We start from the raw sequence: 14,017 nt of genomic DNA on the forward strand, positions 1-14,017 counted from the left end.
TTGTTCCTTCTTTTGCTCTCTTCATTTGTGATTTGATGGTTATCTTCAGTGTTATTTTGGAATCTTTTCATTTTTTGGTGTGTATCCATTATAGGTTTTTGGTTCATATACAACTATATATATAACTATATATACACACACATACATATATGTGACTATTTTAAGTTGATGTTCTTTTCAGTTTGAATGCATTCTTACAATCTTGCATTTTTACTCTCCCCATAGTCAGTGTTTTTGGCATCATATTTTACATCATTTTTTGTGTGTATCCCTTAACTACCTATTGTGGATATAGGTGGTTTCACTGATTTTGTCTTGTAACTTTCCTACTAAATTTATAATTGGTTGATCTACTACCTTTACTGTATGTTTGCCTTTACGAATGAGATTTTCCTTTTGTAATTTTCATTTTTTCTGATTGTGGTATTTTCTTTTCTACTTAGAGAAATCCCTTTAATGTTTCTTGTGAAGCTGGTGTAGTGTTGCTGAACTCTTTTAGCTTTGCTTGTCTGTGAAACTATAAAGTCTGAATGATAGCCTTTCTGGATAGAGTATTCATGCTTATAGGTTTCTTCCTTTCATCATTTAGAGGGATGGACCCTATAGGGAGGACTCCAAAATGGCACCAGCCAACAGTACTGTCCTTGTAGTAGAACAAACTCAAAAATGGTCATCATGAACATCCCTTTCCCCAAGGGGAGTCCCAGTTACCTCCTGCGTCTCCAGGAGGCTTTCCAAGATCAGTAAATGGGTCTGACCCAGGATCCTTATATTACTCTTTCTGAGTTGGGCCTCAGATTTGTGGGCAAGATTTTGAATGAAGTCTCTGGTTCCTACAGCCCTTGCTTTCCCATACTCAAGCCCCATTGGTCTTCAAATCCAGGCTTCTGGGAGCTCATCTTTCTGCTTCAGGACCTCCAGACTAGGGAGCTTGATGTGGGCCTCACACCCCTTGCTCCTTGGGGGAAACCTCTCCAATTGTGGTTATCCTTCTATTTGAGGTTACCTACCCAGGTGGGTGAGTCTTGACTATACTGCATCTCCACCCCCTCCTTCCTTTCTAATTGTAGTTTCTTCTTTGTGTCTTCAGTTATAGAAAGTCTTTTCTGCTATTTTTCAGGTCATTCTCATAAAGAATAAATACTTGTAATTTTGGTGTGTTCATAGGACAAGGTAATCTCAGGGTCTTCCTACTCCATGATCTCGGCCACATTTTGAATAATTCCAAGGTTTTTGACCTGAAAAGCTGGAAAGAAGGAGGTTCCACTAACAGTGGGAAAGGACAGGAGTCAGAGATTCAGTTTGGATATGTTATGTTAGACACAACAACTTGAGAAACATTTATTTAAGAACATCTACCAAGCCTCAATATGAACAATGGGAATTCATGGCATATGAGCTGTTCTCCCACTACCCACTACCCCCACCTCTGTAGTCCTATGAGGACATGGTAGGCCATGAAGGCTAATGAAAGGGACAGACTTTATGGGAGAAGAGTACAGAACCACTTGCCAGAGTGGTTGTAAAAATCAGCAGTGACATCAGTGGCAAATAATTAGAGAAGGCCAACAGCACAGCTAACCTAAGGTCTCTGTAATGGTTGGGGCAAGCAACAGACAGATAAACCAGCCAGAAATTTAACAAGGGAGATCTAGGTAGGAGTCAACCAGAGTGGATCTTTGTAAGATCTCTGCTTAATTCCTGGTGGTCTGAAAGGCTGTGCTCATGCTCAAGGCTGTGAGCTCCTACGGAGAGACCAGAGAGGACAGCAGCCAGCTGCTCCTTCCTTGTTGAAGGTGAGGTACTGTAAACACAGAGCATAAAATGTGGACCCCCCCTCCTTGAAAGTTGCTTGAACTTTAAACACGTTCTCTAAACCACTCACAGATCCATCAGCAAAGAATGGGTGTTTTACTGGCTCAAGGTGCTTTCAGCACAACCTCTGACTAATCATATGTTGGCCAAGAGTGATCTCTAGGAAGTCAGGCTTAAAAGTAAAAGCAAGAATTAAAAAGAACCCTAAGTAAAGACATGGGCGCACAATGTGAGGGAAATAGATTTCATGGAATTAATCCAAGCAAACAAATCCAGGACACACACAAAAAACACTACTAACAATCACCCCTTCTGGTGGGATTAGAATTCAGAGTTGCAATGATACATAAAATGTCCAATCTTCAACAGAAAGTATAAGACATGCAACACACACATACACACATACCCACACCCAGGAAAGTGTGACTCCTACAGAGAAGAAAGCAGTCAATAACACAATCTCTTTGGGGACCCAGATGTTAGACTTAGTAGAACAAGACTTCAAAGCAACTATTATCATTATGTTGACCTAACAAATCTGTAGAACACCCAGCAACAACAGAACACACATTCTTCTCAGGCACACGTGGAACGTTCTCAAGGACAGACTAATTGCCAGACAACAAAAAGAGCCTCAATCAATTATTTCAGATTAAACTTTTTATTTTGAGATAAGTATAGATTCACATGCATCTGTAAGAAGCAATATGGAGAGATGCACATATTCTTTACCTGGTTTCCCCTAGTGGTAGCATCTGGCAAAACATCTTGTATGGTATCACAACCAGGATATTAACGAAGCAGTCAAGAGAGAGAATATCCCATCACAAGGATCCTTGTTATGCCCTTTTATACACACACTCATTCACCTTCAACTACCTCCTTAACCTCTGGCAACCACTAATCTCTTCTCTATTTCTATGACTTTGTCACTTCAAGAATGTTACATACTGTTGGCTCTCTGCATCTATGGGTTCCACTTTCATGGATTCCACCAACCATGGACTGACATTCTGCAACTGATTGAATTCATGGATGCAAAATCTCTGGATGAAGACAGTTGACAGTACTGTGCTGTTTTGTACAAGGGACTTTAGTGTCCTTGGATTCTGGCATCTGAGAGGGTCCTGGAACCAGTCCCTCTAGATACTGAGGGATGATTGTACATGGGATCAGATAGCAGGTGACATTTTAGAATTGACTTTTTTCACTCAGCATGGTTCTAGGAGATTCTTCCAGGTGTTGCATGTATCAAGTCTGTTCCTTTTTTATTGCTAAGTAGTATTCCACAATATGGATATACCACAGTTTAACTACTCACCAGCTGAAAGACATCTAGGTTGCTTTCCATTTGGGTCTACTACAAATCAAGCTGAAATAAATATTTATGTACAGGTTTTTATGTGATCACATTTTTCATTTCTTGGAATAAGTGCCAAGAGTACAATTGTTGAGTTATGTTAGTTGCATGTTTTTTAAAAAAGGGGTTTTTTTGTGTGTGTGGGGGGTTTTTTTTTTTTGCATTTTATTTATTTATTTATTTTTCTTTATTATTTTTTTTTCTAATTTTATTTTATTTTTAAACTCCACATAATTGTATTAGCTTTGCCAAACATCAAAATGAATCTGCCACAGGTATACATGTGATCCCCATCCTGAACCCCCTCCCTCCTCCCTCCCCACACCATCCCTCTGGGCCATCCCAGTGCACCAGCCCCAAGCATCCAGCATTGTGCAATGAACCTGGACTGGCAACTCGTTTCCTACATGATATTTTACATGTTTCTTTGCCATTCTCCCAAATCTTCCCACCCTCTCCCTCTCCCACAGAGTCCATAAGACTGTTCTACACATCAGTGTCTCTTTTGCTGTCTCGTACACCGGGTTATTGTTACCATCTTTCTAAATTCCATATATATATGGATATATATATATATGCGTTAGTATACTGTATTTATGTTTTTCCTTCTGGCTTACTTCACTCTGTATAATAGGCTCCAGTTTCATCCACCTCATTAGAACTGATTCAAATGTATTCTTTTTAATGGCTGAGTAATACTCCATTGTGTATATGTACCATAGCTTTCTTATCCATTCATCTGCTGATGAAACCAGAAGGGAAAGAGACACGTGTACCCCAATGTTTTTTTTGTTGTTGTTGCCAAACTATTTTACAAAGTAGCTGTAACATTTCATTTACCCCAGCAATGTAAAGAGTTATCATGTTCCTCAGTATCCTTGCCAGCATTTGCCATTGTCACTATTTTTAAAGCCATTTTGTTGGTATGTAGTGCTATCTCATTGTGGTTTTAATTTGTAATTTCCTAATGTCTAATACTCCTTGGAAGGAAAGTTATGACCAACCTAGATAGCATATTGAAAAGCAGAGACATTACTTTGACAACAAAGGTCCATCTAGTTAAGGCTATGGTTTTTCCAGTGGTCAAGTATGGATGTGAGAGTTGGACTGTGAAGAAAGCTGAGCGCTGAAGAATTGATGCTTTTGAACTGTGGTGTTGGAGAAGATGCTTGAGAGTCCCTTGGGCTGCAAGGAGATCCAACCAGTCCATTCTGAAGGAGATCAGTCCTGAGTGTTCTTTGGAAGGAATGATGCTGAAGCTGAAACTCCAGTACTTTGGCCACCTCATGCGAAGAGTTGACTCATTGGAAAAGACTCTGATGCTGGGAGGGACTGGGGGCAGGAGGAAAAGGGGATGACAGAGGATGAGATGGCTGGATGGCATCACCGACTCGATGGACGTGAGTCTGAGTGAACTCCGGGAGTTGGTGATGGACAGGGAGGCCTGGCGTGCTGCGATTCATGGGGTCGCAAAGAGTCAGACACGACTGAGCGACTGAACTGAAATGAATTGAATGTCTAACAACATTAACATCTTTTCATGTGCTTGTTTGCCATCTCTATCCTACTCAAGGGAAAGTTTATAGATTTTCAGGTTTTCTTAGAGAGCTTTTATGCTGTTCTTTACACATTCTAAATGCTAGTTCTTTGTCAGATATGTGGTTTGCAAACATTTTCTTCCAATGTGTAGCTTGTCTTTTCATTCTCTTAACAGAATCTTTTTGCAGAGCAAATGTTTGATTTTTGATGAAGTCTAATTTATCAGTTTTTCTTCTTGGAATTTTGATAGAAATTGCATTAAAACTGTATATCAGTTTGAGTAGAACTGACTTTTTAATTATGTTGAGGCTTTCAATTTGTGAACATGGTATGTCTCTCCATTTATTTGGGTCTTCTTTGATTTCTTTCACCAACATTTTATAGTTTTCAGCATATAAATACATATGTTTTGTTAACTTTACATTTAATTTTTTTTAGTGATTATAAATATATTTTAAATTTTAGTTTGGATTAGTCATTGATGGTACATAGAAATGCATTTGATTAAGGAATTGGCTCACACAACTATGGAGGCTGACAAATCATATATATTTATATATACATATATATATAAAATCTCCTATTGATTCTGTTTCTGTAGAGAACCCTGACTAACATGAGCATCACCACTACCACAATCACCCTCTGCCTTTTTTGCTTCAATTTAAGAAAGAGTCATAAATTGGAGGGAAGGGATTGACTACAGAGGGGCATGTAACAATTTGGGGGAGATAAAAAAAAAGAGTCTGATAACCCACTCTGCCAGACCAATAGATAGCATGCCAAGGATCTTTCTGAGGGACAGCCTTTTAGGCCTACTGAAAAGATGACATAAATGAGAAGCTATTGAAGTGGTCACGTTCAAGGTACTGGCCTCTGAATCCCCTCTTGTTGGTTGCTATACAGGAATTGAAGATTGGGCCACTGACCAATGTTAGAAGGAAGGTATTGAGCTGCATGACACTTTGGGTGCACTGACTTTCTCTTTGTCCCCTAGACACATCATGCTTATTTCTACCTCTACCTCACTGCCTGGGTGAGTCAAGGTTCTTGGTTGCAACCAATAAAAACAAAAACAAAAACTGACTCTTGTCGACTTAGGCAAGAGGCGATGGAGTCAAAATTATGTATAGATTAGAGAGGATGCTAACAGGCCAGACACAGGGAAATATGGGATTCCATGAGTATCCACAGAATTAAAAAGCAGGCAGCAGGTAACAGTATGGCAGACTACTTATTTCCAAAACTATCTACAGCAGTATTTCCAACCCTATAAGCTCTTCCAGAATCTTTCCACTTCTTATCATGAATTGCGTCTATTTCTCCTCCCCTTGAACCAAGAGAAACTTTGTAACTTCTTTGATGAATAGAATATGGCAGAGTGACACTGTTGACCCCCAATCCCAGGTCATAAGGGCAATATGGCTTCCATCTGACTCTTTCATGAGCTACTCCCCTTGAAACCCAACCACCATGTTGTGAGGAAGCCCAGGCTATGTGGAGAGGTAGTAGGTACATGTTTTGGCCCATATCCACAGCCTAGGGTCAGCCAACAGCCAGCACTGACACCAGAAATGTGAGTAAACAAGCCTTCAAATGATCCCAGACCTAGTTTTTGAGCAGCCCCAGCTTCATTAGGTTGAGCAGAGGTGGCTGTCTCTACCAGTTCAGTCAGTTCAGTTGCTCAGTTGTGTCCAACTCTTTGGGACCCCATGAATCGCAGCACGCCAGGCCTCCCTGTCCATCACCAACTCCTGGAGTTCACTCAAACTCACGTCCATCGAGTCAGTGATGCCATCCAGCCATCTCATCCTCTGTCATCCCCTTCTCCTCCTGCCCTCAATCCCTCCCAGCATCAGAGTCTTTTCCAATGGGTCAGCTCTTCGCATGAGGTGGCCAAAGTACTGGAGTTTCAGCTTCAGCATCAGTCCTTCCAATGAACACCCAGGGCTGATCTCCTTCAGAATGGACTAGTTGGATCTCCATGCAGTCCAAGGGACTCTCAGTAGTCTTCTCCAACACCACAGTTCAAAAGCATCAATTCTTCGGTGCTCAGCCTTCTTCACAGTCCAACTCTCACATCCATACATGCCCATGAGAAAAATAATTATGGTAATTATTTTGAGCCTTTATGGGTTGGTTTGTTACACAGTGAGTGGTAATAGGAACATTCACAACCATGTCGTAGCATAAATCACATGGTTATGACACTGCCCAAGGCTCTACCACCATTAAATAAGTTAGTATGTGTAAAGTACTTGAAACAGTTTCTGGCATGTAAGGAACTCTCTAGGAAACACACTCATTTAGATTTTGATCATTATTTTTATTATCAAAATTTCAGCTTAAACGTCACTTCCTCAGAGAATCTTTCTCTGATGCCATTATCTCCCCACCATCTGGGGACAGATGGCCTTTAGTTTTATTTATTTGTTTTTTGTCATGTGTCACTAAATTTAATTAACTTATTTACTTAAAAACTTGCTTACTTATTTACCTGTGTCTCTCACTTTACTTTTTATACTTTTAAAAATGTGATTGAATACCTCTGCATACCAGCTGGAAGGTAATCCCCTTAGTGCAGGGAACTTGGGATCTCACCACTCTGTCCTTGGGTTGAGCAGACTGCAAGGTGGTGGACAGGCAGATGTGCTATCCAGACCAGCCATCAGTGGAGGACTTCTTTCCCCAAATGCTAGAAGTGCTGTCTGCAGACAACCCTCGGCTGTCAGCCACTTTCAGAATGGCCTTAGCTGTGCTGCTGCTGCTGCTAAGTTGCTTCAGTCGTGTCCGACTCTTTGCGACCCCATAGATGGCAGCCCACCAGGCTCCCCTGTCCCTGGGATTCTCCAGGCAAGAATACTGGAGTGGGTTGCCATTTCCTTCTCCAATGCATGAAGGTGAAAAGTGAAAGTGAAGTCGCTCAGTCCTGTCTGACTCTGAGCGTCCCCATGGACTGCAGCCTACTGGGCTCCTCCGTCCATGGGATTTTCCAGGCAAGAGTACTAGAGTGGGGTGCCATCGCCTTCTCCGGGCCTTAGCTGTAGAGCTGCCCAAAGTCATGCTCATTTTGGGCCAAATTGGTGGCAGATGATGGTAGATAAAAAGGCCCAGCCATGTCAGCTAAAGCTGGGATAACTCTGACAGGTCATTCTAGCTCTAGAGCTGCCCATATGTACCCAGGCTGTCACTAGGCCTGCATCATGGGTTGATTTCTTCTCTGGTCCTTTCTCTTCCTTCCAACCCTCTTCCATGAGGTTGATCCCTAGGTCACCCCTCAGTCAACACCCTGCACCCTAAGTTCTATCCCAGAGTCAGCTTCCTGGGAAGCTCAGTCTAGAACATCTGAGCTTAAGGGAGATGGGTAGTTGGTGTTTGCAGGGAGATTGAGGTATCTGGGCCCCCCATAAGATGATACCATCTTGGATGACACATGGAGCCTCCCTGCTGACAGGAGTGTCCTTTGTAATAAGAGTGGGAGATGATCTCCTGCCTTGGTGGCAGGTGTTCAGCAGAGCTCCTTCTGTTCTTGGCAAACATGTAAGAGGAGTGAATGCACAGGGTGAGGAGAGAGCCCTGGTCAGCTGCCAGGCTTTTATATTTATTCCTGGAGAAGTGGGCTGTGAGCGCACACTCTCACAGAACAACAGAGCTGGAAGGATCCAGGACTTCACCATGCTTCTCAAATATTTCTTCCCAAGTACCTCAAAGGAAAAGGAAGGTGAACTCAGACCCCTGGTGCAAGAAGACAGGTCATGTTTGCTAAATGACATCAAATATACTGAAGGGGTGTGTGGGTCCCCATTTGAGAATCTTGGATCTGGATTCTAAATCCAAAGCCAAGGCCTAGAGCTCAATCTAGCTGGGGTCTGATGGAGGTCAGGACTTGAAATGAGGCTGGATCAAGGCTTAATGTGGGATCAGAATTCTGTTTGGGACCAGGATTCAGCCTGGGTTCAGGAGTTAATCACAAGTCAGGATTAGAGCTTTCTGGGACTAGGATTGTCTGGAGCTAGGTCAGGGTTTGATCTAGGGTTAATCAAGTCATAGTTTAGCTGTGGTAGGAACCAGGACTCAATGTGAGGCCAAAATCTAGGACTCATTCTAGCATCAGGGTCTAACCCAGGCTAATCAATCATGACTAGTGATGGTTCCATCTAAGGTCATGAGCACAAGCTGGAACCTCATCTGAGTTCCTTGTGAGGCCTGCTCAGGGCTTGGCCTCAGTCCAGGTAGGGGCTTGATCTTAGGCTGAGTGTAGCCTGGCATCAGGACTCAGTCCTGGAGCAAGCAGGTAAGCCAGCCTGTTGTTCTGCAGCAGAGTCAGCAAATCACAACCTGTGGGCCAAACTTAGGATGCCACCTGTTTTTATAAATACAGCTTTATTGCAACACATCCACACTTATTTGTCTACCTCTTGCTTATGGCTGCTTGCACGCTGTGACAGCAGAGTGAAGTAGTTGGAACAGAGATCGTATGGCCTGCAGAGTCCCAGGTATTCACTATCTGGTCCTTGACAGTAAAAGCTTGCCAACCCCCGATCTAAAGGCTCGGAGGCCTCTCTGGCATGAGAAAGCCAGAGCATGCCCTAACTCAGTGTTGAGAGCCTCCCTAAAGGTTATGGTGATGTTTAAGAGACCACTCAAAGGACCATGGAGGCCTGAGCCATGGTCCCCACAGAAGGCTGACTAAGGTTTTGCAATCTTGAAATCCCTGTTTGGCCTTTCTCCATGAAGGGCGCTGTCAGGGTGTTGCCCTACCACCTGACAGGTAATCGCTACCTGTGCATTTTTCTTTGCAGCTTCCAAAGTAGAATTTCCATCCACACTCTCCCTTGGGCCATCTTCTCTCAACGTCCCCACATATCCAACCTCTGACCATGGTGCTTTCATTGGCTGCTGGGGTGTCTTCTGCTTTCAGCTGGAGCTGTAAGGACCTGGTCAGTTTTGTCCCAGTGAAGCACTACCTTGGCCCAGCTGAGAGTGCAAAGGGGTCGAACTAGAGACATGACTACCTGGCAGGTACCCCCATCACCTTCAGCTACTTTCCCTTCTTCAAACACATGCCTGTGGGTAAAACCAGGCTGTCACTGGGCCTGTATCATGGGTTGATATCTCCTTTCTCCTTCTTCCTCCCCTTCCCTTCCATGAGGGTTGATCCCAAGGTCACCCTTCAGTCAACACCCAGCATCCTAAACCCCATCTCAGAGTCAGTTTCCTGGGAAGCTCAACATGTGACAATTGAACTTAAGGAAGACAGACAGCTGGTGTTTGCAGGCAGAAGTTGGTGTTTGCAGCTCCCAAGGCCCCTTCCTGTTGCTCAATCTTAAGGAAAGGGCTGCCTCCTCTGAACCTCCACCTGCCTTTCTTATATGGGCTGTTATTTAGTTGCTAAGTTGTGTCTGATTCTTTTGCAACCCCATGGACTGTAGCCCACCAGGCTACTCTGTCCATGGGATTTCCCAGGCAAGAATACTGGAGAGGGTTGCCATTTCCTCCTCCAGGGGATCTTCTTGACCTAGGGATAGAATTCATGTCTCCTGTGTTGTAGGTGGATTCTTTACCATTGAGCCACTCTATGGATCAGCATTCAAAACCTCTTGATGGTTTGGAGAGGGGTCCTGGAACTGAGGACCTGATACATTAAATGTACCCACTCGTCCGGATTCTCCAAGCTGTCCCCGTGTTGTGTGGAATCACCAGAGAGATGTCTTCATAAGGCTTTGGTCACTAAGATCACCCATCAGACACTGTTTATGTGTTTGTCTGACCACCTTTTTGCAAAGACCCACTACATGAATTGTTCTCACCCGAATCATGTCCAGGAGGTGTCTCACTGCAGATCTGCCTGTTTTGTTGTTGCTCAGATTACTTAAATTATATGCTTAGTTACAGTTCCTTGGCTATCTAGAGCATTTCGAAGCCGATTTCCATGTCTGATGCAGTCATCTTCAGGGCCTTGTGGTGTCCTCTCTACTCCTCATCCTAGTAATTCCTGTTCTGCTTTGACACTAAGACAGTATGTAATTGTGTGTAGGGTAAGCTGCTGGGGAGATTTTTCAAAGTCAACACTACTCTAGTTTCTAAGAAGTAAATAAACACTTGGTGTACTGAGCTGGTCATATGTGACCATAGCTAGATTAGATTTGGGGCTCTATCCCCCAACACTCGATGATCCCTCCTCTATCTTCAACTTCTTTCAGGCAGCAGTAACCCTCCCCCGGCCCCCAGCTGCTAGGCCCGTGTCTTCACTGAGGGAAATTCTCACATCACTTTAAGCCCAATGCTTTTCAGGAACATGACTTTGGGGTATAATTTTGCTGGTGTAAATGGCATGTACATGGGCCCCAGATCTGCCTCTAGCTCACCCCACGGTCATAAGCAAGGTTCTCTCCTCTGTGTAGGGTGGAAGTGTTGAGGAATGTTTAGGTGTCAGTGCCAACACTTTTGGGTTCCCTGTCAGAGCTAGGAGGAGTTTCTTGCTCTGGCTCTGGTCAGAGCATTGAAGAGTTGAGAGACAAGCAAGGTGAGCACAGGGATCAGCCAGGGTGATGGTGAACTGGCAGGAGGTGGCACAGCTGGGTGGGTCAAGGTTACTGTGACACTCAATTCATCAGTCTCCCAGCAGCGAGGGTGAAGAGATGGAGGTGGGAGACCCAAAGTTTAAGGGTTACTGAGTCTAACACCTCATTTTACAGATGAGGAAACTGAGACTTAGGAAAGGAGGGACTTGCCCAAGTTCACAGAGTAGGGCAAAAGCTGAAGTGGGACTGGAATCCAGGCCTCCTGACTCCCATATGGGAAGAGCAGAGAAGTGGACAGGAGAGGAATAGGGACCTTCTCCTCCCTTCTCAGCCCTTCATGCCTGTCATTTAGCTGTGGCCACGTGGATGATCACAAAGCCCTTGATGTCCGGGAAGTGGGGGCTGACGAAGTCTACCTGCAGCTGCCGTGGGCCGCTCTTGAAGGGGGTGATCTTGAATTGGACTGAGGCCTTCTCTTGGGGATCCAGGCTGGGCACACTGGGGAAAGAAGATGGAAGAAAGACAGACCATCAGTCACATCTCCTTCCTGAGCCTGGTCTGCCAGTCCATGGCACTCCAGAGCCCTCAGGATCAGGTCATACTTTGTGGCTTGACATTCAAGCCTTTCAATGTGCTTTCAGCTTAGTGGTCCCTTCCATTACTTCTCACTTATTTCAACCAGTCAGGCTAGTCTCCTCCCCGTGCCCTGAACATACCTTATACTTACCCTCCTCTAGGCTTTTGGATGGATTGTTCCTCCTACCTAGGGTGCCCTTCCCATTCCAATTACATCCAAGGCCCAGATTAACTTTTTCTTCTTCCAGGAGACTTTCCTTGACAATACCAGCCATAGAGACCTTTGACTGGGAAGCTCTCCACCCTTCTTGATACCTGAAAAGCTCCCCAAGTCATCATTTAAAGTCCAGTTTAAATATCAGTTCTGCTGGGGCTTTCCCCTGGTCCCACCCCACTCCCACTCAAAGGCTGCCTCTGGGCCCCTAGATTTTGGGGAATCCATCCTTTTGCACAAATCACACTGTCTTCATTTGAAGGGCCATATGTTGCTAGAGTCCTTCTCCAGGCAGAACTCCATCTGTTCATCTTGGTGTTTCCAGCAGTTGACATATGAGTCAGGGTACAGGACCATGTGAGTGTGACTGAGCGAATGAATGAAAGAATGAATGAGTGAATGAATGACTGAGAATGAATAAGCAAATAGGTGAGTACACGGATAATTCGAATATGTGTGAATGAGTGAATGAATGTATAAATGAATGAATGAGTGTGAATGAATAGGTAAATAAGTGAGCGAATTAAAGAAATAATATGGATGAATGAACCAGTCAAAACTGAGTTGAGCAGATAAATGAATGAATGAGTGAAAACATGACTAGAAGAGTGAATGAGTGAGTGAAGGAGAGAGTAAATGAATAAGAGTGAGTAAATGAATACATAAATGGGTAAATGAGAGAAAATATGAATGTGAATGAGTGGATGAGTTACATGATTGAATAAGTTAAATGATTAAATAAATAAATGAAGAAATGAAAGACTGATGTGTCTAGGCAGTGGGCTGGTTTCTCCCTCCTCCCCTTGCTGGCAGTGTCTTTACGGCCTGTTTTATATGGAAGGTGGCCCTCCCACCCCGGCTGACACTTACTCGATGCTGAGCTGTCCCTGGAGAAGGCCACTGCCCTCCACCATTAGCGAACAGTCTTTCACTCTCTCCAAGAGCGGGTTAAGCACCATCACTTCTACTCCAACTGCCACTCCCACCACGGCTGGGCCAAGTACCTAGAGGGACAATATCCATAAGTCATACTCCCTCCTCCTCATTCTCCCAGGAAACCCACGATCCTGGCTGGGTCAGGGAATGGGGAGTTAAACTTGGCTATCCTTTGCTTCTACCTACCCCATCACTGAGTCAGTCAGTCAGTTCAGTCACTCAGTTGTGTCCGACTCTTTGCGACCCCATGAATCGCAGCACGCCAGGCCTCCCTGTCCATCACAAACTACCCCCTCTCCATTCACACCACTTGTCCCCACCCTTGAGAGCTGAAGCTAGAGCTAAAAGCACAAATCCCCAGCCTCTGATGCCCTCCTTCAGATCTGAAGGGGGCCTGCCAGGAACAGGTGGCCGATCCAGACAGTAGTCACCTTGATGGTAATGAAGTCCTCCAGAGTAATGTCCTTCTCCACCAGGAGCTTCTCTCCTTTGGTCACAAGGCACATGGCAGCCAACAGGATCTTCTTGTCCTCTGTCAGGTCTTCCTTATATTGAGAATAAGATATTGCAATTGGGATCTTTTTCTCTGGAAGGGAAAGCAGAGGTGGGAGTTGGGAGTCCAGTGTTCTTTTTCAAAGAACCCAGAAGAGGAACTCTAAGAACCTTGCAACCAATGTGAGACAGTCATTATTATCATCAGTTCACAGGTTAAGAAACCTAAGGTTCAGAGAGGGTAATTTCTTGTCCAGTGTCACATAGCAAGTACATCAAGGGGCCAGGATAAGGTAGGATTCAAATTCAGGCCAGTCAGCTACCATGACACCAGGCTGTCTCTCTAAGAGCTTCTGGAGATGTGTTTAAAATTCCCCCAATCATTTCAGGTGGAGATATCACAATCCATCAGTGATTCATCCATCAGGAATTCACTCACTGTTCAATGAGCACCTACTATGTCCCAGGTGCAGATAAGAAGGAGGCCAAAGGCCTCCATCAAGCTTCCTACTCAATGTGGAGGCCAACTCCTTACAGCTTCTCTAAATCCTCTCTCCCCAG

The 14,017-nt window shown here is 44.3% G+C and overlaps 1 protein-coding gene across 1 annotated transcript in view; it reads right to left on the minus strand.

The window, feature by feature from the left end:
* Positions 1–8,464: 8,464 nt before the first annotated feature.
* Positions 8,465–14,017, minus strand: part of TGM6 (transglutaminase 6) — a 32,426-nt gene continuing 26,873 nt past the window's right edge. Inside the window, exons 9-11 of the mRNA XM_061436763.1 lie at positions 13,396–13,550; positions 12,899–13,032; positions 8,465–11,736 (exon numbers count right to left, since the gene is read on the minus strand). Coding sequence (XP_061292747.1) covers positions 11,583–11,736; positions 12,899–13,032; positions 13,396–13,550 — 443 coding nt within the window. The 3' untranslated portion in view covers positions 8,465–11,582. The remainder of the gene's footprint in view (positions 11,737–12,898; positions 13,033–13,395; positions 13,551–14,017) is intronic.

Source organism: Bos javanicus, chromosome 13 (assembly GCF_032452875.1).
Source record: "Bos javanicus breed banteng chromosome 13, ARS-OSU_banteng_1.0, whole genome shotgun sequence".
Taxonomy (NCBI): Eukaryota; Metazoa; Chordata; class Mammalia; order Artiodactyla; family Bovidae; genus Bos; species Bos javanicus.